The sequence below is a fragment of the Micromys minutus genome (genome assembly GCF_963924665.1).
Source record: "Micromys minutus genome assembly, chromosome: 18".
Lineage (NCBI taxonomy): Eukaryota > Metazoa > Chordata > Mammalia > Rodentia > Muridae > Micromys > Micromys minutus.
This window is the reverse complement of record NC_137953.1, coordinates 40,622,323-40,650,134: the sequence shown is the minus strand read 5'-3', so window position 1 is coordinate 40,650,134 and position 27,812 is coordinate 40,622,323. Positions and strand designations below refer to the sequence as shown.

At 42.5% G+C, this 27,812-nt stretch overlaps 1 protein-coding gene across 5 annotated transcripts in view; it reads right to left on the bottom strand.

Annotated features, from left to right (window-relative positions):
- The window catches only part of HIPK2 (homeodomain interacting protein kinase 2), a 167,209-nt gene that overhangs the window by 6,135 nt on the left and 133,262 nt on the right, over positions 1–27,812 (bottom strand). For 2 of the 5 annotated variants that reach the window (XM_080932149.1, XM_080932151.1), the window contains exons 8-12: positions 26,554–26,761; positions 25,564–25,685; positions 18,344–18,486; positions 15,230–15,409; positions 10,752–11,033 (exon numbers count right to left, since the gene is read on the bottom strand). In XM_080932149.1, coding sequence (XP_080788275.1) covers positions 10,752–11,033; positions 15,230–15,409; positions 18,344–18,486; positions 25,564–25,685; positions 26,554–26,761 — 935 coding nt within the window. The remainder of the gene's footprint in view (positions 1–10,751; positions 11,034–15,229; positions 15,410–18,343; positions 18,487–25,563; positions 25,686–26,553; positions 26,762–27,812) is intronic. The other 3 variants (XM_080932150.1, XM_080932152.1, XM_080932153.1) reach the window with 3 other exon arrangements.

Sequence of the window (27,812 nt, the reverse complement as noted above, 5' to 3'; positions counted from 1 at the left end):
CTTGGTGACAAGCTGCTGGGATGACAGATGTGGAACTTACGGTGTATTATGTAAGGGTTTGAAAATGGATGTTCATCTATTTTTGTACACTGATCATTTATTTTTAAGAAACAACAATTGCCTAGGCAATATGACTACTTTCGAGCTAATCTGACATGGGAGAAAGCTGGTATTTATAGAATCTGATGGGGTTTCCAGTGGCCCCCCTCCTACCCCAGGAGTGTTACCTCATGCCACAGACCCAGGTCAGGCTCTTTCCAAGATGAGTTTTTTTTCACTTGAGGGAGAGTGTGTAAGTGGGCATTTCCAAGGTCAGCTAGGCAGAAGGCCAGAGAAGGTCAGCAGAAGGTCAGTGGGGATGTGGACCTCCAGAGGCTAGAAAGATGGTCAGTGGAAAGCTCTGGGGGACCCAGCCCTGCTTGATAGTGACAGCATTAGTGACAGCAGGGCTAGACCATTCCTGCAGTGGCCAGGCTCCCCATCCTTGCTGATTTAGGGTAGAAGGCCCTAGCTGGGTCTCTGGGTAGAACATGGGCCTACAGTCAGATGTTTAACTTTAGTGTGTGCTGATGATAGGGCCTTGGGAATTGGTTGTCTACACGGTGATAATATGGGTCATGACAGAACCAGTATTATAGGCTGTTCTCAGAATGAGGTGAGAAATTAATACTGTACAGCACATGTTAAGTAGAGCATCAGGTCAAGTATCACTATTTATTACATAGGAGGAGCTTCCCTAACTCCAAATCCCAAATGCCTCCAAATCTAAAACTTTTTGAGTGGTGACATGGTACCATTAGTGGGATACCTATGTCTGACCTGATATGGTAGGCTATGGTCAAAAAGCAGGCTTACCAAAATTAATTGTGCAAAATGTCCTTCAGGAGATATGTACATGGGAAATTTTGAAATTCAAAACATTTTTTTGGTTCAAAGCCTTTAAAAATAATTAAAATTTTTATTGAGAATAGATTTTTTTTTTAATATAATGTATTCTGGTCATGGTTTCTCTTCAACTTCTCCCAGATCTTCTCCCCCTCAACCCACACGTTTTCTTTCTCATTACAGACACACACACACACACACACACACACACACACACACACACACACACCCCACCAAAAATCCACAAAAGCATACAAACAAATCAGAATAGGACAAAACAAACAAGCAGAAAGGAGACAGGCAATATAGATGTAGATACCCCTACACCCACACAGAGAAATCCTACAAAAACATAGTCAGAAACCACACTATATAAGCAAACGACTTGTAAAGTATATTGAAAATACCCAGACAAATCACTAGGAAACAAAAGTTTTCCAAAAATTCTGAGTTCAATTTGTTGGCCATCTGGTGCTGGGTACAGGACCTGCCCATACGTGTGGTTTGTATACCAGCGGGACTCTGCTGGAGCTAATTCTTCCTAAGTTGTTATCACTTGAAAACAACTTCTGAGTTAGGGGCGGGGCCTCGTGCCCACTCCCCTCTCAGTGCTAGGACCCCATCTAGCTGAGACCTGTGCAGGCCCTGATCCACGCTTTGTTAAAGACAGACTAGCCTCAAATTCAGAGATCTACCCGTGTCTGCCTCCTGTCTGCAGGATTAAAGGCCTGCATCACTACACCTGGCATCTCAAGTCAAGCCTTTTGGATATAGGATATTTAACTTGTATTCTTATATAACACGAGGAAGCAGCTCTGCAAAAACCTTATCAGGCACAAAGAGTTTCCTGAGGGAAGGACTTACTGAAGAAGTTTCCTCTCTAGTTTCTGCTAAGCCAGAAGGTTGATAGGAAAGAAAACGACAAGTCATTAGTTGGAATCTTGGAGATCTACAGTCAGTGCCACAGGGAATAGCTGCACAAAGAAATAGAAACAGGCCTCTGTCCTCGAAGATGAAAAGCTCAGTGGGAGACTGTATAACAACATGACAAGTTAAACAGTAAAAGCTTTAAAATAACCAGTTAGAATAATGGATGTCACAAAGCCTTCTATGATGAACTGTCAAATGACTCTTCCAGATTACAACTAACTGTTAAGAACCCAAAAGAAGGTGAGAAATGAACTGGTCACATAGATTTACAGCTCTTCATGTTACCTTAATTTAAAAAATTGTTTTTTTATTTTGTTTTTTTGTGTGAGTGCATGTGTGCATGTGTGTGCAAGTGCCTGCAGAAGCCAGAGACATCAGGATGCCCTTGAAATGGAGTTGCAGGCAGTTATGAGCCTCCTGATATGGGTTCTGGGAAAAGAACCTAGGTCCACTGAAGGGCACTATGTGCTCTTACCTCTCCAGCCATCTCTCCAAACCCTTGACTGAAGTTCTTATATGGATCTTAGGTAACACATAAAATAAGCCAGACACAAATTCTGCATGAGTCAACACATGAAGCATGTAGAATAGGCAAACTCATACAAAAAGGAAATAGGTTACAGATACCAAAGGTCTATGGCATAGGGCAGGCAGGCAGAGAAAAAGATAAGATTATTTAGTGGGAACAGAATATGGGGTTGGAATAGCAGAAAAGTTTTAGGATAGATAATAGATAATGGTGACAATCAGTACCCCTGAGTGGTTAAAATGGCAAGTTTTACGCTTTACCATAATTTTTAAAAACTAATGTGGAATCTCCTTAGTGAACTGCACATAGTGAATTGGTGAACTGTATAGTATATGGATTATTTCTAATTTTAAAAATCCCATGGGCTTATTCATAATAAAAAGCTCCACGATACAGCCTTGGGCCCTGTAGCAGCACTGCCTCAGTGAATCTCAGGCTGCAAGTCACTGAGATCTGCCCCAACAATTAGACAGCGCAGAAGCTGGGGAAGGAGGACCTGCTGCTCTTTTCTGTGGTGGGAGTGGTCACTGCTCTCTGAGCAGAACTACTTGCAGTCCTGTTGTTGAGGCATCCCTCCCACCCGCATAGGTAAAAGTGCTTCTGGGACAGGAACGGAGCTAGAATTCAATCCAGGCAAGTTCCCAAGGGGACGCAGAAGGCATACTACTCTTCACTCCAGACTTCGATCACGGCCACTGTGCTTGATTAAATAACCCAAACACAGTGGCTTCTGTTACAGCTTCCTGAAACGGGGATATGTTCTGCTGCAGGGGCATGATCTGTAGATGGGGACCCACGTGAAGATAGAGGCTGGCTCCTAATGTGTCACTGCAAATGGTGTTTTAGTTCTGGCTCTGTTGTGCCTTTCCACGTGGGGCCCTGGAGACCCACAGCCCTGTGTACCACGCATCTATCTCTGACCAACTCTGAAATTACTAGGGGAGTAGGAGAGATTATTTGCAGTATGAAAGTGCCCATTTTGAATATCCCACAGAGATTTATTATGAAAGACATTCAAGATGAAATCCAGTCTCCTGTTTATGTCGTTAGAAAAGTTCCTTCAGTGAGAGGGACTCACACACCAGGTCCTGGCCATTTCCTGTTGGGCCTCCCTCCCTTTAGGCTACTGATCCATTTAGAAACTGAGCAGGGAAAGCAATGCACACAGTACTAATTTTGACCAAACTTTAATCTAACCTTAGACACAATTCAAATTGTGCCCATTTGGAATTTGTAACTCTTATTTGTAAATTGTGAAGAAGCTTCAGTTTAATACAGATCAATTTTCCTAACTGCTGGAACTTTCTGAAGGCACAATATTAGTATATTGTGAACTAGCACATGAACTAGCACACAACCATTGAAGGAAGGCTTTCTGCAGAGTCCTGTGGGAGTCTGGAGCTTGGCTTTGAGTGAGTGCTACATGTCAGTCTTGTTATCTGTGAAGGAGGTGGGGGGAGAAAAGCTCCCCAAACTCATCATAAGACTTACCCCTTTCTCTGTAGCTGGGAAGTCCCATGACTAAGAAGCAAACTCACACGGCAGCTTAACACTGTATCCTTTTGAATTTGTATCTGACAGGTTTGGAAAGATGAATTAGTTTGATAGCTCTGTTTCTATTCTTGTCTATTGCTAGAAATATCTGTGCTCTAGGTAAATACACTACCCAGCTTAGAGAACAGTGGGAAGCTACTGAGTGGCTCATTTTAAAAACCAAGCACACATTTGAGATTGACTCATAGATGTCAATACTCCAGGGACTCATTCCACCGTTGTCTCTAATTATTATTGACAGTTTATCAATCCCACTCTGAGCTGTTTAATGGGAGAGAGACAGCGATAGGAGGGGAATGAGAAATATTTGCTCAAACGGCCTTGATAGACACCACTTCTGAATAAGAAGCAAAGCTTCGAGAGCTTGCAACTCTATTGTGTTGTCATGGCAATAGATGATTCTCAGCGTCTTAAAATGATGAAGGGAAATAAGGAGCTAAGAAGTATAGAAATGAGCTGCAGAGGAGGAAAGACAGGCAGAGGAGCAGGTGCAAGCCTCTGACCCCATCCATCCCTGTAGGATCCTGTCTGGAATGTAGTTCTGATTTCTATTTGCTAATCTCAGTCAATTTCATCCTTCAAGACCAAGGTCAAAACTCATCTCCTCCAATAAACTTTTCATGACTCCTTTATCTCCACTGACTTCAGAGAAAATACCAGATGTGAAAACCAAAACCAAAACCCTACTCTTCCACTCCAACACTGATGGCACACACTGGACACAAATCAATTACATGCATTCAAAGTGCTGTATTTGTGTTATTTCCTTCAGCCCTTAGATCAAGAGGAAATGATTACTTTCCTCCCACAGACAATGACCACAGATAAGGAGGGCTTTGGTCCTTCCCTAGGTCAAGCATCTGCCTTCTTAGTCACTATGCTAATAGTCCTCTGCCTCCCCAGAGAGGTGCCTAGCAAACACTGCAACAGTAAATGAGGCAAACTTTCCCTCTGGTGTCTCCAGGGCCCATTTGTTAATGATCAGAAATACCAGAAATACTTTTAACCTGCTCCTGTCCAGAAGGATAAGAAGCAGAGCTTGCAGACCAAAGTCTTCCTTTTGATGCTATATATAGCTTTTAATTTAGCTATTAGAATGAGAAAAGATACCTTAAATCTGTTTACTATTCATGTATGTGTGTTCGTGTGTGCATTCCTAGGCATGAAGGTCAGAGGTCAACTTCAGGTGTCATTCCTCAGAAGATGTTCATCTTCTTTTGTGAGACTAGGTTTCTCTGGCTAAACTAGGTTAGTCAGCCACTGTGTCTCACTACCATGCTCAGATTTTTCATGTGGGTTCTGGGGTTCATATTAAAGTCCTTATGCTCACATGGCAAGCACTTTTACAACTAATATCTTCCATTCTCTACAACTTTATTTTAATATGGTTCATATATTTTATTCAAATGATATTATTATCTGCTTATTTACACCTGTTTGTATACTTGCATGTGTGTTGCCATTAAGTCTTCACATGACTATTTGTAGGACATTAGAAATGGACCTGGAAGTAGGAGCCGGTTTTCCTTCCCCATTCTTCAGTAGGTCAGTTATCTCTGCCTAAAGCAGTCTGACTTAGCTGGCTTGGGTTGCCAGCACACTGAGCGCATGCGTTGAACACTGCCCTGCCAGAGCAGATCCAACCCCTTCTCTGGGGCCCGTGGCTCCACCTGTGGGAAGTGAGGAGTAACAGGAGGCTGCCATACATCAGAGTCGCTGTGGTGTGCTGAAACAGTAGGATGAGCTGTTGGGGACAGGACACAGCCCTCAAGCCTCTCCACTCCACTGACCTGTTTGGATGAAGCCTGTGATGAAGACACAGTGAGGATGGCTGAGTGTACAGCCTGTACTGCTGGGGTGACTCACAAGACTGAAACAGTTTTCAACTCAGGCATGTGTTACAGCTTAAAACAAATGACCCTGACGTGGCACTGAGTCTGGCTTCTCTGTCCCTCTCTCTAGTTGGCAGTCAGTGGCCCAGGAGTGCATTCTGATGCTGGTTGTATGGGGCTTCTTAACTAGTATAGGAGGGTAGTGAGTTTACATGCTTGTAGGTGTCAGTGCAAAGAAATTCCAATTGGGGTTGACTTTTTTGCTCAGGTAATAATAAATGAGTGTTGTTTTTCTTTCTCTGGTTGTTCATTTTTCAGGCAGAAGTAATTTGAACAATAGTTTGAAAGTTTCTGACTGTGAATTATCTGGGATATTTTTACCACCTTTTAAATTTAGTATAAAGAAGCAAAATATCTTGTGTCAACTCTGTTTTGGGGTGAGAACCAAATCCAGAGCCTCATGCATTCTGGATAAGCAACTCAACTACAGACCTAGTCCTCCATTTAAAAATATAAACATTTTAAGAGTGACTTTAGGAAATGCTTTCTTATCTAAAACCTCCTGTGATATTTATGAACCCATTTTCTTAGCGTTGACACTACTGGCAACAAGAGCTGGAGAAAGTCTTGTGCTGATCAGCTGAATGAATCACTTTGATCACATACTTAAATGTTTTCCTCATGACAGGCGTTTGCATGCCGTGGCTTCTCTAAGACCGTGCCTGCATAAGGTGAGTTAGGTATGAGGATCTGGGTAAACAGATATATCTTTGTAAATACCGATTACCAAGATTCCATGTAAAAGAAGACACAGAGACAAACAAATGCTTCCCTCGTCAAAAACACTTAAAATAAGGCAGGTTCTACTTAATTCTGAGAAATATAGGAAACAGTATGCTTAATGTTTAGTTTTTCTGTTTTTATGCATAGTCTCTAGCAGTGATTAGAAAAGTCCCCGAGTCCATTAGAGTGAACCATTGAAACAGAGAAAACACATTTATTAAAATGTTATGCAACAATGGCAAAATTTAAACTTCTGCCCATCTCCTGAAACTGCCACACCACCCTAGAGTACCTGGTAGCCATGCTCTCAACTCCTCGTGGCCCTGTCACAACTCCCTGCACACACTGGATGCTATCATGGGATTGGTTACAGAAGGCGAAGGAGAGACTCAATAACTGTAACATTAATGACTAAAAAGAAATCAGTTATTTTGTCAATAATAAGTAATATAATTTCATCAATGGTGTAGCACATCTGGAGTGAGCCCCAATCCCCTTCCTTGAACCTTTATTAACCTGACTTCATCACTTGGCTTTCCTGGGCCCTGGTTTCCTCACTTACTGAACGGGAGCAGAGTGACAAGCAAACTGAGGTAAAGCATGAACAGCTCAGTGACGATTCCTGGCAGTTCATGCTGCCCACGTCTCTACATGCTGTTGAATTCTCCTGCCTGGCCATATGCTTTGGGAACTAACAGTGCCCACATTTGTGGTCAAGATCTTCCCTTGCTATCTATCTATTTTTTTTAAATGACTTTATTTTACAAAACAAAAATAAATGTACAGATTTTAAACATTTTTTGCTTAAAATTATACATTTTTTGTCAGTACTGTTTTTTCAGATATTAAAATAATTTTTACATAAAACTATGTGAATATATTTTTTAGTCAGTATATCTATTTTTTTTTAAACAATTCTAGGCAATGTCATCTAGTCTTGGAGGTTGAGTGACATTGTCAATAAGGCCTAAAAATGTGGTTTATCATTTATCCTATGTTGATGCTAAAAGACATCCTAAGGTCAGGCTGTTACCCTGTGAGTGTCCTTGACCCTTGACTCTTTAGCTGTTGTGCTGAGGCTGAGCCACACTATGTGAACAACCAGCATTTGAGGACCACAATGGGCTCTACAAATGCTAGATTTGGGGGAAGTAGCAAGCAGGGAATCCAGACAGAACAATCAAGATGCTCACTTCCCAGAAGAAATGTGGTTCAGTGACAAGGACGACCAGAGTTAGAGATTGGCGGTGTGAACGATATGTCCCCAATAAGTCTTGGGCAACAATCAAGATGCTCACTTCCCAGAAGAAATGTGGTTCAGTGACAAGGACGACCAGAGTTAGAGATTGGCGGTGTGAACGATATGTCCCCAATAAGTCTTGGGCATATGAATACTTGGTACCCAGGTGGCTGTTTGTGGAGGATGAGGAGGTGAGACCTTGGTGGAGGAAGTATGTCACTGGAGGAAGGCCTTGAGGTTTCCAGTTGGTGCTCTTTGTCTCCCCTGTGGTTTGAGATGTAGATTCTCAGCTGTTGCTTACTCATTCAGCTCTGCCATCTGGATTCTAACTCTTTATTTATATTTATACCACACGTTCCAAACAAACTCTTCTGTAAGTTGCCTTGCCCATGGCATTTTATCACAGTAGAAAAGTAACTGATACAGGAAGAGAATGTCTCTAATTCTTGAACAAAAAGAGGGAGAATGGGATGCTGTCCAGCTCTGATGCTCCCAGTATAGTCTTGGTTGTCTAAATCTGATGCTTTGTCTTGAGCTTCTTAGCGTCTTCTGACAAATCCTCCTCCTCATCCAAGGGGGAAATGCCTCAGAAACTATTTCCATCCCCAAACCCACTTCCTCCCACATACTTCATTCTCTTGGATAAGCTGTACTACTGGGATACTTCTCTGTTTGCCCCCTGTACACTCTGCCACATCCGTCACTTAAATCTGCGACTCTCTCCTTAACTCCTCTGAGACTTTGCTTCTCTGGAGGAGATGCTCCGCTTCCTATCGGAGTGATTTGTACGTGTCTTGTCACGCTTATTATCTGCAAACCTCAAGAAGAGAGAGACTGCCCCTTATTTGTATACTTGAAGTTACAGACATACGGTCTTACAATGGCGGTGGGGCAGCAAACAGTCACTGTGTTAAATTTTATACTAATTACAATTTTAAGGAAGAAGTAATCGAAAGTTCCTTTACTTTCTAGTGGTTAAATACAGTCACAGTTACATGATACAATTACACAGTGGTTTCTCTATTAATAGGAGCTACTGGCTTCAGGTAGACTTTCCTATCTTCTTGGGTACCAAACCATTTTCTAAGGCAACAATCTTACATTTCTGTAGTAAATATCAGGCTCCCTGTCACCACAGTGGGCAGCTCAGGCCCTTTACCATCGCTCTGAGCTTCAGTCTGCAGCATGGTCCCTGTATTTCCTACTGTACCATGCCCCTGTGTTCACACCTGTATTTCCTACTGTATCATGCCCGTGTTCACACCTGTATTTCCTACTGTACCATGCCCCTGTGTTCACACCTGTATTTCCTACTGTATAATGCCCCTGTGTTCAGTTTGTGGTTCCTCCCATGTCACCCACCCTTAGGCTGCTGTCCACCTTTCTTCTGAGCCTCTGTCATTTTCAGCACAGTTCTCACAAGCTGCCACGCATTTCAGTTAGGTCTCCTCCGAGGGAAACAGTTCCATGCTCCACTTCCTTCTGCTTTCAGCCCTATCAGCTCTCTGGCCACCGCAGCACGGCACTCACCACCCTGTGTTCCTCTATTCAAGTCTCTCCTGAGCACTCATGCTCAGAACTGCTGTCAATTCCCATCTCAGATTAAAAATGACAGTGCGATCTAGCTGACAGCTAGGTCTTTACATTGCATTTGCATTTCTCCAGCTGTGCTCAAGACTGCTCAGCTTTTCTTACGCCAGTGCTACAAATGCATGCACAGGCTTCCCCAAGCCAGGGGCCAGTCTGGGGTAGAAAGAATCTTTCTCTCTGGAAGGAGACCAAGCCCTCAGGATTCTCAGGTTTGTATGGATGGAACACTAGCTCAATTCAGAGGCTATAGTCACAAAGCAAAGTGAGGCCGGTCTTGGAACAAGCAGAAGACATGTAAAGTAAAACTAAGGTACAAAAACAAAACAAAACAAAACAAAACAAAAAAAAAAAAAAAAAAAAAAAAACAAAACCAAAAAAAACGAGTGCCTGGTCTCACCACCTCTCTGTTGTTGCAGATATCTACCAAATGACAGGAACAGAAACACAGCAGTGTAATATCAAATTACACTGATAATCACACTCAGTCACTCAACAGGAAAAAAGACATACATACAGTCCTATTGGTGAAAACTCAGACTACTAAACTTCACCGGGAAGGTGAAAGGGCTGCATGCTGTAGGAACCGCTATGGTGAAACTGCACTTTAGCTGAACATACAGTAATAACTGCAAACATGAAAATTTATCATATCATCAAAAACACTTGTGATTAATAATTAACAGCATTACATCTAATCAGAAACCAAAGTTTGGGCCTAATTATGAACAAGGAGCTCTGCACCCAGTTGTGGGAGATACGTACAGTGATTGGCTTGGGGTGGCTCCGTTCCTAATGCAAAGGTACTGGCAGGGTATAGTTGTGAGACTGGATTCCGTGAGGCCTAACGTCCTAGGGGCACACAAGGACAGTGTATATCTGTCTGAGCCACCTGAGCTGGCAGCCTAAGAAGGCACAGGTTGCTGGAGTCTGGCTGCAAAGTATAGAAAGGAGACTGGTGCCTGAGTTAGCACTCTTGCAAATATAGTAAATATCTCTTCCCTCCACCCAGGAAGTAAAATGAATTAGTGCTACTTTAGAATAAATGGTAGTGCTCTTTGGGTGTAGAGTCAACTGGACTTTGAAGGATTGGGTTAATCAGGCATAGGGAAATTTCTGATTAATTGGACAATTAGTTCAAATTCTGAGTGAGTCAAGGCAATGTTAGAGAGATATCCTGACCAGCTGGGAATAAGCTCAATAGCTCGAGGCATAAACTTTTAAGTGTTAAACTAAACTGGGATTGGGAGCCCAGTTTTTTATAGTCTCACATTCCCAAATGTTTAGGGACTGTAACTACTTTTTAAGGCCAAACTCATTTAAAATTATTTTGGTTTTGAACAGGTATGGCAAACTGCCACTCTGATGAAATGAAAATGTCTTTCCTGAGAGTCTGCATGCTGAGCCTCACCTGGTGGGGGCATGCTTCTGTTCCTCCTCATCGTCTGTGTCACTGCTGATGGTGATGACACTGACTGTGGGGCTCGGGGTATCAGGGATGACAATCGTCTGTCGCTGTCGTTCCCGAGTGGTGCTAGAGGCCACGTCACCCCACCCACAGGTGACTGAGGTGCTGCAAGCTGGGCTGCTGTGTACCATGGCACACCGTGGGGGAGTGTTCTCCTTGACACGCTTGGATCGCTGAGGAGAGCTGATAGCCTGTGAAGAGGTTACCTCACAGGTGGAGACATTTCTGTAATGACAAAACAACACATATTTACAAGAAAGGTCTGGCCCTGCATCTCCATTCCAGGGGCCAAAAAAACCCAAAAACAAAACAAAACAAAACAAAAAAAACAAAACAAAAAAAAAAAAAAAAAAAAAAAAAACCAAAACAACAAAAAACCCCACCAATGTTACCACATCTCCACAGGCAAAAACCTGAAACCCATGCCAGTTGACCTCCCTCTGTGACAAAAATATAGTGCCTCTAGAGGCTTCATTAAGGACCTCAGCTGGGCCTTCTCTGGGCTCTGGTTTGGGTGCATATGCCTGTTTTTGAGAGTTAGGCTTCTAGGGACAGCTGTCCTGATCAGAATTTTAGCTGTCACATCCAACATAGACAAATCTTCAGGCTTAAAGCCCAGCCTTTGGCTTCATCTACTCCTCCCTCGATAAAATGAATCTTACTTTAGGAGTGGTGAGAATTTCCTTCCTAGTATTTAATTACTGCCCCCTGTCTTCTGTGCTGGAATTGAATTCAGGTTCTCACAGATGGTCTAGCATGGAGTCATACTGCTGCCTTAAAACACTCGTAAGAGTTTCTAGGACCAATGAACATAATTTCTGTTGTGTGTGTGTGTGTGTGTGTGTGTGCGCGCGCGCGCGTGCGTGTGCACATGCACGTGCTACAGGGCTGCCTCAGGTCTGTGTTCCTATGTTCATCTAGTTTTTTGAGACAAGATCGTTCCCTGATTGGAGCTCACTGATTTAGCTGGTTGCCCAAGTCCCCCAGAGTGCTTGTCTCTGACCCCAGCACTCACACTACAGGTATGCACTGCTATGCTCAGCCTTTTATGCACGTTCTAGTGACTGAACTTAGGTCTTTATGCTTGTGTGGAAAGCATTTACAGATGGAGTCATCTCTACAGCTCTGCAGGTCAGCTTCCCCTTCTTTCTCTTCTGGAAAAGCAATAGCTATTCTGATTTGGGAATGCACAAAAAAAAAAAAAAAAAACAAAAACAAAAACAAAGGAAAACAAACCTTTATTTGGATCTTGATCTGAGCCTCATGGGAGACTTATCAATTAATCTGTATTGCAATAAAATGCAAGAGGTAGAAGTTATACTTAAAGGGGGACTTTAAAAAATATGGATAGGCTAAATCTGACCACCGTATCATACACAGTTTAACTCTTAAAATGATCTATTAGTTTTAGGTTTATTCATTATTTCATGTGTATGAGTGTTCTGCCTGCATGTGTGTGCACCCTAGTGCCCTAAGAGGTTAGGAAGGAGGAATCAGGTCCCCTGGGACTAGAGTCAGAGATGATTGTGAGCTACCCTGGGGGTTCTGGGAATCAAACCTGGGTCCTCTAGAAGAGTAGTCAGTGCTCTTAACCAGTGAGCATCTCTCTAGCTCATCAAAAGGAACTTTTAAATTTGGTTTGATTGACCTGAAATTCTCTATTAAGTTCTGGTAACTTTAGGGAATAATGACCTTCTTTTCTTCCCATAAAGAACCCTTTGTAGATCCTGGCTAGCAGACAGGGTAGAGAGAACATCTTCAGCTCTGCCATGCCCGTGCAGAGTCCAGCACTTCTTGAGTAAAGAGACAGACGTAAGATAGACAGAACTTAGTAAGAGTGGACTTTGTACACAGTAAACTCTGGAGCTGGCAGAAGACTTCCCGTAAGATCATTCCCTTTTGTATCTGTTACAGTGTTACAGTGTTTACAGTTTCAGCTCTTACAATATGTCCACTTGGCACTGTTAAATAAAAAGCATATCTCCTGCATTACTACACAAGGAAAGCCTTGTGTGCTTTCTCACAATTTTGCTGGAGAATGGTCTTAAAAAGAAGCAAATGTATCATTTGTGGTGGTGCATGCCTTTAATCCAGCACTCAGGAGGCAGGTGGTTCTATGTGAATTTGAAGCCAGGACTCTTCTGAATAGTGAGTTCCAGGCCATCCAGGGCTACAAAGTGAGACCCTATCTCAAAAAACAATAATAAAAACAGAAAGAAGTAAATGACTGATTTGCACTGTGACTCTGTGGATTTTGTTCTGCACATACAGAGTCCCCATGAAGCAGCTGGGAGGTGAGAAGACAGGGAGGGATTGCTAAAGTAGCAGGGCTGAGAGTCCCCTACATACCCAGCAGGGTGGCCACAGGAACAGTAAGCTCAGTCGGCCTGAGCAGAGTTCTAGGCACCTGGCTGAGCCTGATTTAAACCAAGCAGTGGCTTCTGCTGTCTCTCATGACATTCGTATGTTTTCACAGGGCTCCACACAAAAGCATTCTGGGAAGCTGTCACTGATATAAGCAGAATTTCCTTGTTTTATCAGAAATGCCCTGACAAGGAAGCAACTTGAGGGGAGTTAGCCCTTGAATTAATTTTTGAATAAGAATGAAAAGAAGGCAGATCTAATTTCTAGTACTTGGAAGAAGGAAAAAAAATCACTAGTGATGGATAAACTTGACACACCTGAGATGAGGAACCTAAAACAAACAAAGAAACAAAACTGTGTCCATCAGATTGGCTGTGGGCATGTCTGTGGGGAATTTTCTTGATTGCTAATTGACGTAAGAGGGCTGTGGTGGCCCTGCACTGTATAAGAAAGATAGTTAGGCATGCGCTTGGGAGCAAGCCAGTAAGCAGTGTTCATCGATGGTTTCTGCTTCAGTTTCTCCTTGGATGCCCTGCATAATGGACTATAAGCTGTAAGGTGAAATAAACTCTTTCCTTCCCAAGTTGTTCTTGGCTTGTCTTTTTTTTTTTTTCCCCCCCACAGAAACAGAAAAGCACATTAGAACAACTAGAAATTTTATGTACCCAATTTCTCTTGTTCAGTCTCTCCCAAATAAACAAATATATGCATCTAAATCACATATTGTAGGAGCAGTTCTGCATTTGCATGATCTAAATCTATTTGACCAGCTATAGGTTGTGGGTTTTACTCTTATTGTTTAGAGTGGAGCCTAGAAACCTTTTTAAAGTCAGGTTTATCAAGCTATACAGTTGATACTATATACAATAAATTTCCTCTCTGAGGTGTTTGATGAGTTACTAACTAATGAATAGTTACACACTCTACCCATACAACACAGTCCCTGGTGCTTGGTTCCAGGAATTCCCTCCTTCATGGCCAGTCCCTGGTACTGCTAATTTATCTCGTCTCTGTGTTTGCCTTTGTCAAAGGGACACATAGCATGAAGCCCGTACCAATCTTGATGGCTTAAGAGTTCAGGAACACAGGAAAGATTAGCAGCCCACTGTTAGTATTTGGGAATCACCAAAGGTATATTTAAGCAATTAGGTAAATGTGTGCATGTGAACAATTCTGTAGTTTCATGATCTAGATCTATCTCAATAGCTAGAGAGTTTATTTTTAAGTTAATGAGTTATGTTTCTGACCTGAAATTTCAAAAAGTACATTTTCTAGTGATTTTTAAAGAGATATCTTTCTTGATAATTTGTAATCGAATAGAAACCTCAGAGGTCTGCTGTTTCTGGAAAAGACAGAGACTTTGTGACCAAATTTAGGCAGGACTTTGAACCTTTTCATAGGCTCAACTGTGCACTTCTTTATAAAATCTAGTTTTGGCTAAGAACCTTGCTGATTCATCTGAGCTAGAGGATACTCTCCCATCTCTTATCTAGAATACCAGACCTAATGTCTGCTCAGATTCCTCCTCCTTCACTCTCCCTTAGGTGATGGCTACTCACCTTCAGAGAATCCTGTTAGGACTGGTTAGCTCAATCCTACAGTTTCTGTTGTCTCCTGTTTGTTATTTTTCCTACATGCCCTAGACACGACTCCCTGGGTACAGATTCTCAATGCCCATGCTGTGTGCAGAGCTGACTCTTTCCTCCACGGCAGCATCTTTGTATCCATCTCTGTGGTCTCAAGTAAAATCTTCCTTACTGTGCTTTGCTACGTTTTCTTTGACAAAAACAACTGACGCTCAGGACATTAGGTGCACCGTGACTCTAGGCCTGTACTTCAGAGTTCAAGATTGACAGGAAGCAGAGTCAAGAGGCAGGGTTGCATCTGCACAGAGCCCACAGAGAGAGCTTTAGCAAATTCCAGGGTGTTCCCTGTGCTGTAAGATGTTCCCAGCTCCTGTAGGAAGAGCTGATTCCTGCACCACTGGCAAGCTCTACTTCTAAGTGCTGGTTAGCATTTGAATCTTCTCGTGTTTCTTGCCAGCTCTCATCACCTACCTTGCAGATGACTGGTGCTGTTTACTCTTCCTGGAGGAAGTGGTGCTGGTTGGTTGCTGCCTCATCACATGGGCTACACCTACATTTAAGGGCTGGGCAGCTGGAAGAGTCACATGACCAGTCAAGAGTGCAGGCTGTTGCATGATGGGATTGTAATGGCTTCCATGAGCATGTGTGTTTCTGAAAGAGAAGAGGGAACATAAGGCTCCTTAGTGGTTTTACAGAACTTAACTCTTTAATAAAATGAAGCTTCTTCTACAGAACTGAAGAATGGAGGACTGTGTTGAAATAGGAGGAACGGTTGCTGAGTTAGAACCAAGACTTTCAAGGGGAAGAATGTCAAGTGTGTGGAGTCAGTTTTTAAGCTCTAGAGATATGGGATAAGTGGCCTCTGACTTGTACAAATCCCTGACCAGGTGATTATGCTGAACAATAATTCATACATTCTGCTTTAGAATTTGTACATTTTGTTTTAGAATTTACAAAGCAACTTCAGTGGGTTCTTCTATTCTGCTTTGTGAGGTAGGTAGCATATCTTAGATACACCATTTTATTAATGAGGAAATTGTAGTTAATGTGAAAAACAAACTTTGGCGACTGGGAGCCATATGTTTCTGGTGTTAGGAATCATTAACGTTCTTTTGAATTCCCTCAGTAGCTAACACAATGCTCAGGCATGTAGCAGCTGATCAGTTAATTACACGCTTGCTGAATGAACAATTAGATTAACTGAAGGGTGACTAGACTTGTATAGAGTTTGTATTAAATCAAAATTAATAACAGTCATACATATGCTCATGGAAATATGCTGGCAGCTTGCATCCTAGAAATGGGTTACATTTTAAAGTCTTTCTATCTAGGTTGGATGGCTCTTAAAAAAGCCTTGTTCCCCCCCCCCCCAAAAAAAATGTTTAAAACGGTGAGAAATTCAAAGACTTGTCTGTAAAGCTCATGTAACATAATAAAATTAAAAGCTAAAGAAGTATTTATTTAAACTTAAAAAAATCATCAAATTCCATCTTTGTAACTTGAAAGGATAACTGGGAGAAAAAGACAAACATTCCATGGTGATTCTGACAGTCTTTGAGACATGTGGATGGCTTGGGAAAGGAATGTGGTGCTGACTTTCTGCTCTTTATTTCCCCACAGATGGGCCCTTTTCCTTGGAAACGAGGGTGGCGCTGGCACTCCTCTTTTGTTTTCTGGTCACAGTTATGGATGTTCTTTGACCCGAAATGAGATGCAGAGACTGGGAGGATACTGAGATTACTGGCTAGGAGATGGAAGAGAGGCAGGAGAAGGCAGAACAGAAAATATGCTGAGATGAAGTGAGCTCTAACTGCCAAAGACAAAGAAAAAGATGCTGTGGCAGGGCCACAGGAGCACAGGGCTGTGGTGTGTGGTGTGGTGTGGTGTAGTGTGTTGTGGTGTAGTGTGTTGTGGTGTGTGGTGGTATGGTATGTTGTGGTGTGGTGTGGTGTGGTGGGGTGTGGTGTGGTGTGGGGTGGAGTGGTGGGGTGTGGAGTGGTGTGGTGTGTTGTGGTGTGATGTAGTGTAGTGTGTTGTGGTGTGTGGTGGTGTGGTATGTTGTGGTGTGGTGTGGTGTGGGGTGGAGTGGTGTGGTGGGGTGTGGTATGATGTGGTGTGGTTTGGAGTGGTATGGTGTTGGTGTGGTGGGGTGTGGTGTGATGTGGTGTGGTGGGGTGTGGAGTGGTATGGTGTTGGTGTGGTGGGGTGGGTGTGGTGGGGTGTGTGGGGTGGGGTGGGGGTAGGGAACCCTGACAGTCTGTCACATAACTTTCTACTTGGCTGCTACTCCTCCTGAGCTTGAGGAAAAAAGGCAGTCCTGGAGTGTCATGATTGGGTGGAGGGAGGACTCCGATGTGGTGTTCAGGCACTGCTACACTGCATGTTAAAGACAGGCCAAGTGCTTTCTGTCCCATTTTAATTGACAACCCTCTATCCCCCACCCCACAACTCTTTGAGGTAAACATCTTGGCCCCATTTTATTGAAAAACAAACTGAGGCCATAAAAGTTAAACCTGCCTCAGGTCTTGCACAGCCAGACTGAAAACCAGTTTTTCCTGGTTTGAAGCTGCTTCTATTGAATGCAGAGTGCAGCTGTGCGGACAACCTAGGATTCTCTGTTATGAATCAGAAGTAGTTTTCCATAAAAAAGGAGAAAGCTTCACTCAACACCCGATTCAGTGAGCATATTTAGCCACTTGCCTACTTTCCAGAGAGTGAGTATTTCTTTATTTAGTTTCACTCAGACTGGCCTCAAACTTGTGACCCTTCTACCTCAGCCAATGTGGAGATATCGGATATATACTACCACACTGAACCCAAGAACTCTATTCTGAAAAGGAACTAAGCAGGCTCTCAGAGTGGTAAGCAGGCTATCGGGGGCAGCAGGGAAGACTTTCTGTACAAGGGGGCACAGCCCACAGGGGCCACAGAGCTGTCACATGGCTCTGTACTGCTCAAGGTGGGCATTGTGACAGTGTTGGGGTGAGGGCCAGAGGAAAACTGACAAGTTTTATAAAAACAGCAGAGCAGGTGTCCATGAGGAAGCCGACGAGGTGCATCAGTTTTGGAAACAGATGCAGGGTGCTGGCAGGTGGCGGCTGGAGTCCCTGGGGTGTGTGGAAGGTGAACTCATTCACATGACAGGCTGTTAACTGAAAAGGCACACTTAATAAACACGCCAGAGCTCATCCTTCCAAATACATCTTATCTGTTAAGCTTTCCCTGGGGAGCTCAGACAGACAGGCACCTATGTCTCAAAACTTCATGAGAACACTTTCTAGAATTGCTTAGGGCTTTGGGGACTCTCTTCTATGTTCCTTCACTGGTGACAAATGTTTGCTTTTTGAAAGGAACTTAATTCTGAGAAAAATCTAGCCAGGTTTTGTGAATTACACTGGTGTTTAAAAGATGTAAGTGACTTTTTGGTAGAAAATGACAGCTTATTATTGTAAATTAATCAAGCTGAATTTTGGGTGTCTTGGTATATTGTTTAAACCACCTCCCATTACACTATAGCCACAGCCCACATGATGGTCTCTGTCAGTGGTGAACACAAGGCTCATCCCAGAAGGATTTACTGTTTACCTCCAGTCAGCCAGTTGCTGAGTGCCTGCCATGGTCTCAGGGATCACAGCTGCATGCTGTACCGATGTATGGGTGGCCACGCCAGTCAGCTGCTGCCATGCTGGAGGAAGTAGGATCTGCTGGGCCCCACCTGGCCAGGCCTGCTGTAAGACAGAGGATACCCACAACCATCACATTCTGCTAATCACCGAACTGGTTTGCATGAGGCCAGAACTTAATCGGTGTGGAGGCTGTGTTGGATCTTATGATGGGTGTGAAAGTGTGGACTGGTTGTTGGCTTCAAAAAACCCAAGGGAGACAACAAATGGGTAGATATAGGGCTACAGAGCAACTTGGAAGGAATGAGGTCATCTTAAAGATGGTTTCTTTATGAATCTGTTCTAGTATGCTTGAAGCTCTTGTCCTGTACACTATGTGCAGAGCTCTCTGCCCTCAGAAAGCCTCTATCAAGTGTCCCAGATTTGATACTTGACTTGTTCATTGTATTTTTTTGAGACAGGGTTTCTCTTTGTAGTCCTGGCTGTCCTGGAACTCACTCTGTAGACCAGGCTAGCCCTAACTCAAGAGATCCAATACTTATGTTATCAGTTACCATGTAGAGTTTTATCTTCTGAATTTGATTTTCACTTTTTACAACTCAGAGACTATCTAGTGCTTGGCCTACACAAGAGAGAACGTGGTTAAAGTAATGAACTTAGTTGTGACTTTCAGCTTAGATGAAATGACTTCAATTCCTTAAGGCAGAGGCAAGAGACGAGGAAGAATCCATTGCTCCATCTCACAATACGCTTTCTTCTGACTGGTGGGGTGCATGTGTGCAGTGTGCTTTAAATTCTCTGTGCCTCCATTTCTTCTCTACTTATTTTGGTCATTAAATGATTCTCATTGAACACAGCTGACCACAGTGGACATATAAAGGCCCACCCTGAAATGCATCTTGGATGGGTCAAGGGGTTTTGAGCTCTTAGTTGTACTTTTCCCTCTCTGTCCATGAAGCCAGACATACTAACACCTATGTAACATTTTCTAACTCAGGGCTCTGATGACTGGGCATGTGTTTAGTATGTATGTTTTGACTCCTTTATAAATAATTCTATAAAGGACTCCATTTCAAGTCAAGACTTACCAAGTATAATGTTTATAAAAATGTGTATTTCAGATCTGCCCCATTTCCCAGTTCATCATTCTCAGGGTATAACTGACCTGTAAAATCTCATACACATTTTGATACTGCTTGTTTGCTTACTGATCTGTTGTGATATAGGCAGAAAGTCCAGAGACCATTGATCATGCCATAAATATTTAATGTCAGCTGACAAAATGAAAGTATTGTCTATAAGTTTATTAATAACAACAAATTGTACTTCAAGTTTACTAAGTTCACTGAAGGGAAATATAACATAACTAGCAAAACCACAGTAAATTAAAAATATTAAATGAGCCAGGTACAATAGTGTACACCTTTAGTTCCAGCACACAGGAGGCAGAATCAGGTGGTTTTCTGTGAGTTCAAGGCCAGCTTGGTCTGTATACCAAGTTCTAGGCTAGCCAGGGTTCATGGTGAGACTGTATATAACAATTTCAGCTAAGATTGTTACTGCTGAGTGATCTAGAACTCATTTTCAATTCTGTAAAAAGCAGATGTCTTGGCTAATGTCTTTAAAATGTATGTTAATACCAAGGTAAGGTCATCTTTTTTTTCTCCCCAATTTTCCTGAATATTAGAATATTAACATTTTACCTCAAGGCCATAAGAGAAAAAAAAAACAAAACATTTTTTACAAACCTTTTTTACTGACTGTGAAAGTGATGCTTACAGATATAACCAGCTCATTCAGATGATGTTACATCAAGCATCTATAATTTATTACTACTAGGAATAAAACTAGTATTTCTTTTACAAATATTACTAGTGTGTGTGTTTGTATGATGTGTGATACATACAAATGTTCTGAAGACAACTTTTGAGAGTCAGTTCCTGGTTCTCTCCTCCTCTTTTGTAGTTCAGGAGGCTTTTGAGGCAAGCACTTTTAACTGCCGAGCCATATTGCTGCCCACTCTTCCCTTTTTGAGATAGAACCTTGCTATGCGAAACTACACTTGAACTTAAGATCCCCTAGCCTCAGTCTACCAGCGCTGGGACTGTGGGTACTCACCACTATGTTGCCTGGAGCATGCTGTGTGTCAAGCAGTGTTAAGTCATGGATGGATTTTTGGACTTAATATTGGTCCCTGTAGGTAAGGACTACTATTTTTTCCCCATTTCTTAGGTGAGTAAACTGAAACAGAGAGGCTAAATGACTTGTCTAGGAAATATGGCAAGTTACTGTTTTTTCTGAACCTAATGAACATTGTAGTAAAAAATATATCGATTCATAAAAGCAAGAAGAATAAAGAACAGACAATAACAGCTAAAAAGATTTTAGAGGTGTAACAACATATGGACAATTACTAAGAAAAGAAGCAGACTGAACTATTCTAATCCACATACGAAACCAGGCCAGATCCCTGCTATACAGGTGTCTACTGTCTCCAGATCCAGAGGCTAGCTGCTTCTCTAGGGGAACTGAGAAGTTCAAGAGAAAAGAGCTATAGGCATGACATTTGAGTATAAGGTGCCTGCCAGTGAAAGCACTGGGCTTGCCTCTAGTCACGCCACAGGGAGCCCACGGCCAGTAGCGCATTCCCCTGTCAGCTTTCTCAGTGTGCTGAGCACTGAAGTGCTTAACTATGCACAAGCAGTTAAAGGCAGCTTTTAGTAACCTTCAGAGTATCTTCTATCTAACATGGAACAGATCAAGGTAAAACCAGAATGAAAACTCACATGAAACAAAAGCAAGATCTATAATGGTCTATAATTAAGATCTAGAGTTAAAAAAATGCATTTTATGTCATATAGATATGTACATATGGAGCAAGATAAGAAGCTCCCAAAAATGGAGAACTTAAAAAGACAGTTAAAAAAAAGTGAAATAAATTTCTTAGGAAGTAGTGTAGACAGAACACACACAGACAAAGAAACGTTGAAAGATTAATTTAGAAGTATTAACATCCAGACTGGGGAGGTGGCTCAGTGGGTAAAGTATTTACCAGGAAAGTGTGAGGACCAGAGTTTGGATACTTAACACCCATATAAATTCCAGGCAGGCCTTTGGGAGATGAAGATAGGATTTTTGTAGCAAACTACCTAGCTAGACTACAATAACTAACTAGAGAGGTCTAGATTCATAAGAGAGACAGATCTCGCCTCAATATATCCTGAACCACCAGGCCAGGGGCAACAGCATCCACAATGGACTAGGCCCTTCCTCAATCAAATACTAAGAAAATGTCTGCTAGAGGCTGTGGTGCATGCCTCTAATCCCAGCACTTGGGAGGCAGAGGCAGGTGGATCTCTGTTAAGTTCGAGGCCAGCCTCGCCTACAGAGCTAGTTCCAGAACGGCCAGGAGTACAAAGAGAAACCCTGTCTAAAAAGAAAGAAAGAGTGAGAGAGAGATGAGAAGAGAAAAAGAAAAGAAGGAAGGAAGGGAAGAAAGGAAGAAAGAAAGAAAGAAAGAGAGAAAGAGAGAAAGAAAGGAAGAAAGAAAGATGTCCTATAGGTTTGCCTATAGGCTGATTTTAAGGCTCCCTTCTCTCAGGTAACTCTAGGCTGAGTCAAGCTGACATAAAGCTAGCACCCATATCCACCCACCACAAACATATATGCATCAACATATTCACAAATCATGTATACACAAAAATTGAAGTAACAATATACAGTTAATAGGAATTTTGAGAAGAGAAAACAGAAGTTATTGTTAAAGGACCAACAACACAATGACAACAACAAGAACAACTGCGATGACAAGGACACTCAGAGGGAGAGGGCAAATGGAGAACAAGAAAGCATGAAGTCATAAACCTTGAGACCACTTGTGAAAAGAGGAGAACTGTACACAAGGTTTCATAAAGACAAATAACATACTGAACTCAGCATATTCACACCTAAACATGCCAAACACAGATGCCACTTCCAGTTTTAATCTGGGGCTGAATAATAAGATACGTGGAAAAAAACCCGGTGGGAAAAAAAAATCAAACAGCAATTAAAGAAGAAGCCATACAAGGAGGGAAGTATAATCAGTCTATTACAAACCTCACCAAGAGCATTACCATACAACTGATAATAATTATACAAACATTATAAAGTAGTTGAATCACAAATTATTTGGAAAAGATGGGAGAATGGAAGAGTGAGGAAAAGAGACTGTGGGAATGGGTTGGAGAATGAAGGCTTCACTACACAAACAAGAAGTCAATTCATAATACAACAAATGGGAGAAGCAACTGAAAAGCATTTTAGAATGTTACTTATATGTATTTACATAAGAAGGAATGGTCAAGTTAGAGGTTGTTTTACTATAGTAGAAATTAAAAGTGGGATAGAGAGAGGACTACATTTTTTAATAAATGTGTGGTGTCATATGAGCTAAAAAATTATGTACCGAAAAAGGATAAAAATTAAATGTCAAAACAACATCCCCAAAGGCATCCAGCAAGTGGTGCAGCTGGTGTGTGCATTGAACAGTCTAATTCCCATGCTCTCAGCCAATACCCAAACACAGGTTATGAAGAACACAAACACATGTCCCTATCTGGAGTCTGGTGTGGGTGTTAGATACACAAAGGAGGCATGAACAAGTTTCCTATCTGTTAGCAGCCTCAGTGCCAAGTGAGACAGAAGTAGACAGAAAGACAAGGGCCACAGACTGGTGGCTGAAAGTGCCGTCAATGGAGGTTTAGCTCAAGAGTAAGGGTCTGGTACAGTGGACAGTTTAGGTGGTTGCCTGTCTTCAGGGAAACACAGGGACACTGGCCATATGACTGGAATACAACTCATATGGCCAAAGGAGCAGAACCTCTTCTTGGAAAGTGGAATCTAGAAGGGACCTGGCATTTCTGAGTTTCTGACTTGATCTTGATAGTGAGAAGGAGTTTTGGATCCTGCTCCTTGGAAAAAATGAGTTAAATTTAATATTATCTGACTCAAGAGCTGGATCTCCCCACTTTTATGTGCTAACTGGGGTTTGGGATTTGGAAAGGTGGAGGTATCAAGAGTTTCCTGTATAAGGGTGTTTGTAAAGGTCTCATGTGTCGCTAACTATGCCATCCTGCCATATGCACATTCTTAGGGTGTGCCAGAGGCTTGTTTCTCTGTAGGGGACAGAGTGTGCTTCTGGGAGAAAGAAGGGGAAGAGACTGGAACTAATGTGTGGAATGCACTTAAAGGGCCACCTCTAAACCTCCACAGAGTCCTCAAAATGTTTTAAATGCTCAGAAGAAGACAATAGCAAATTTGAGGAAACATTTAAAGCACATAATTGTATCCAGAAAGCTCATGTCTGATAGTCTAGAAATCTGCTCACTGAAAAATGAAGGCCTATATTTCAATATTTAATTATTATCCTAAAAATAACCACTACTTAGTTTTATAAGCTACTATATTTTTGTTCTTTACAAGGTAGACATAAGTCAGAGGCGACAACTTCATTTTAGCAGGCTAGCACACTGACAGAAGAGAAGAAAAAAAGGTAGTCAAACATTAGCCAGTGCGATGCTAAATAGGATACGCTCACTCTTTAAAAATAAGAAATGTTTCTCAGCACTTGAAGGCACACAGGTCTACTATGTCCACTTTAGTGGGTGTGTTCTTTGTTCTGCTCCACTCTATGTAGTTACCTGATGGTTCAACAAATTCCCTAATGGTTTCTTCTAATGGTTCCTTTTTATAAACACTCTACCAATTAAGATCCTACACAATTAAGATTTTTTTCAGTTGTTCAGTTTTCCAATCACAGATTTTGGTTAAATAAATGTGAAGGTTTCCAACACTAGAGACTCTTTTCAGGTAAGTAGAAGGTAGGACTCTTCACACTATGATTAAAGGACAGAGACAAATCTGGAAATTCTGAGCCTGCTGGTTGAACTGAACAATGTGGAATGTCTGTTAGCTAGTAAGCCATGCTTAGTATTTCTAACAGTGCCTGGCTTACTTGGATTCAGTGTGAAAGTACAAAGAGGGGGTGTGGGTCCTGTAATAAGCTGTGAAAGTATACAGGTGCTGGTGTCACTTGAGTGGTCAATTTAGATATAAGGACAGAGAGACACATGTCTAGAATCCCACCATCTTGGACAACCTCCACATTATCTCTCTACTGTCAGGTGTCAAGAATGGCTTGACCTGTAGCTGTCAATTTTTAAGTAAGGTAGTTTCCCAAAAGATGGCAGTAAAGCTGACACTAAGAGGTCAAGCCATGTCCCTGATGCCCACGAGCAGGAAGATGACATGGAAGTGGTCTGAAATGGTGGGAAAATATGAACATTTGTTACATGTCTAGAATACATCTTGGTTCTGATGGGTCTATTTCTAGTCATTACTTTTGTTTTAAGACAGGTCTCACTGTTTGGTGCAGGATGGCCCAGACTCAGCCTGGCCTTGAACTAACAATTCTCCTGTCTCAGCCAGCTGTGTACTGGTAGGACATGTGTGTGCCCCCACACCTGGCTGCTATATGGCTCTGAGCAAGTCTCTAAGTTGGTCTAATAGTGACAAATATATTTATATGTTATGAGAATTAAACAAGTTAACTGTAAAGTGCCTAGCATAAAGGAAATACATTTGTCACTGGATCAAGTGCCTTTAAGGGCTGGTTTCTGGTATTACACCAGTACTGTTAGTATAAGTTGTAACACTTTATACCTTTCATTTTCACCTTTGCGATCTTATTCTATAGCCAGCACCTATATGGATAGGAGAGGAAGGTTCTAGCCTACAGTTTCTGCATGTCTGTTTTCCCAACTCAACAAATGAGGGAATAATCTCCAGAGCTCTTTGGCTCTAAGAACCATTTCCATTTTACAAGAAAGAAATTTGAGGCAAAGAGATGTTAACTGACTGGTCTTAGGTCATTGAGAATTGCTAGTAGATTTAGGATTAAAACCTAGGTTTCCTAGATGAATTTGCTTTACAAAGGTGCAATAATAATTTCCCTAGACTCTTAGACTATCTAAATTTCTTCTTAGAATTGTCACTAGACACTTAGGGAGGTGTCACTTGGGGATCATTCAGAACATTACTGACATATTCCTCCTGCTCATTGCCAGGGAGTCAGTAGAGATCTGTCTTTTGGGAACACATTAACATGCATGACGGAATAGGAACAATACAGAAGAGAATTACCTGAGCAAGCAGACCTGGTTGGATCTGAAGAGGCTGAGCTCCTGGAGCCTGAGTGACGATGGGAACAGCATTTTCCATCCGCACGGAGTAGCCAGCATGCTTGGAGGGAGAGGCCTGCAGGCCTGTTCAGTACATGGGTGAAGAAAAGGAGGGAGGTGAATGACAGAAACAGCAAGAGACCCAGGCAGCTCAGCTAGCTTTACTGCTCAGCCATGGGGCATTTGCCTTTTAGTTTTTAACAAGTTAAAAGTAGTCCCCTACTCCCCACAAACACACTTCCTAAATATTAAAATGTGGGTGGTCAAAACCAGGACAGTTAAACTGACAAGAAGAAAACACCGGTTGCTGGCCATGGAGATAACTGAGTCACAGCAAAGGATGCTGGGGACATCATTCCTGGAGGGCTCCCTCTGGATTGTATGGCTGGTATCTGAGCACCAGCATATATGCTTACATGGGTGCTTTGCAAAAATCTGACCTTGAGCTTTCTGTGTAAAGTATGACAAGGTATACAGTCATCTCTAGTTGCTTTAGGTCCTCAGGAAAAGAGCTCTGGGATCATGGCCAAAGGGGAGGTGGCCCTAGAAGGCACCATTCAGACAAATTTATATTCTCCACATGAAGTGGGCTATGCTGGCTGTCAGAGACTGGCAATTTTCTATAGATAACATACAGAGAGCATTTCAGGAGAGGAGAGCTGGAGCTGACATCAGCATAACAATGGGACTAGACAATGCGCCTCTTCACAGGCAGCTGGCTAGAGCCACGGTTCTGGCAGGTGCTGAGAACAACAACCAATGGACTTGGTACTAGAGCATAAGTCGCATTGTTACTAGGTTGGTGGCAATAGGAGACCAGCCTCCAAATTCAGTGATAGCTGCATTCTTAGGGAGGAAAGGAAGAGGACTTTCTTCCCTGACAGGGAGCACTCCGGGAAGCAGCAGGGGTCAGAACCTTTAGGTGGAGCTGCAAGAAAAGGTTTAGCCTTACCTTGGAAGCCAGGGGGACACACGATGAGAGCTTGCTGGAAGGGGTCAGGTCGGGCACAAATTTGGGCTGTTCCCGTCTGCAGGGGCATGCTCCGCTGGGCCACCGCGGCCATGGATGCCGCTGAGGGCTGGTAGAGTGTAGATTGGTAGTTTAGTATGGAGACTTCGGGATTGGCTAAGGAAAGAGTGGCACTGGTGGAGGTGGGAGCCTAAAGGAACGATGGGGATTAAACAAAAATAAACAAAAATAAAAAATGAGGGAGGTGGTATGTTGGGAGACACAAATCTAAATCAAACAAATGAATTTAAAGGAGAGTAAACAAACCAAGATCAAAAAAGGCAAAGAGAGGGGCAGGAATCCAGCTGAACCCTTATGTCTGTGGGATCCACACACCTCACTAGTGAGAAGTCAGCTTAGTCTAGGAAACCATCCGACTGAGGGGCTAGGATGTAGCTCAATTGATAGAGTATTTGCCTAGCATGCGTGGTTACCCTCTGTTCAATGCCCAGCACTGCACAGAAACAGCGATAGTGGCAAATTCCTGTAACCTCAGCACTCAAGAGGCTGGGGCTGAGGCTGAAGGATCAGAAGTTTAAGGTTATCTTTGGCTATATACAGAGTTTGAGGCTCACCAGGGCTAGAAATACCACCACCACCAATAACAACAACAGCAGCAACAAAAGAACAAAATTGTTTAGTGAAAGTCTCAGTCTCTTTTCATCCTAAATGGGGAGGTTTGGGCCGAGAGTCTTTGTATTCCTTTGGAATCTACAGTGGAATGTGATGATAGGGAGGGTGGGAAAACTAGGACCCACCTTCCTTCTCTGTGTTTTAGTTTGGCTCCTCCAACTTGAGGGGTTTCAGATGCACTTATGCTGTGCTGCCAGCCCACAAACCCTGCTCAACCTCCGTCTCCTCTCCGAGGGTGAGGTAGCCTATGTTTGGTAGGACAAATCCTGGACGAGGATCCCCAGGTCTGAGTCCTGTATAAACAGATCTTAGGATGGAAGCCTATGTACCAGAAGGGAAGCCTGGGCAGAGTCCTGCAAGGAGCCTCTTGCTCAGATCTAACAGTGATGTGTGCCGATACCCTTAGCACACGGTACACGGTACCATAAAAGCAGTAGATGGCAAACATCGGGATCTATCTTCTGAAACTGAACTTCCAATGGAAACAGCTGTAGAAGGAAAGGGAATTCTTTGGTTTCTCTCCTTATCCTACTTCATGCTGATCTTTAAGCAAAGACAGAAGTTAGCAA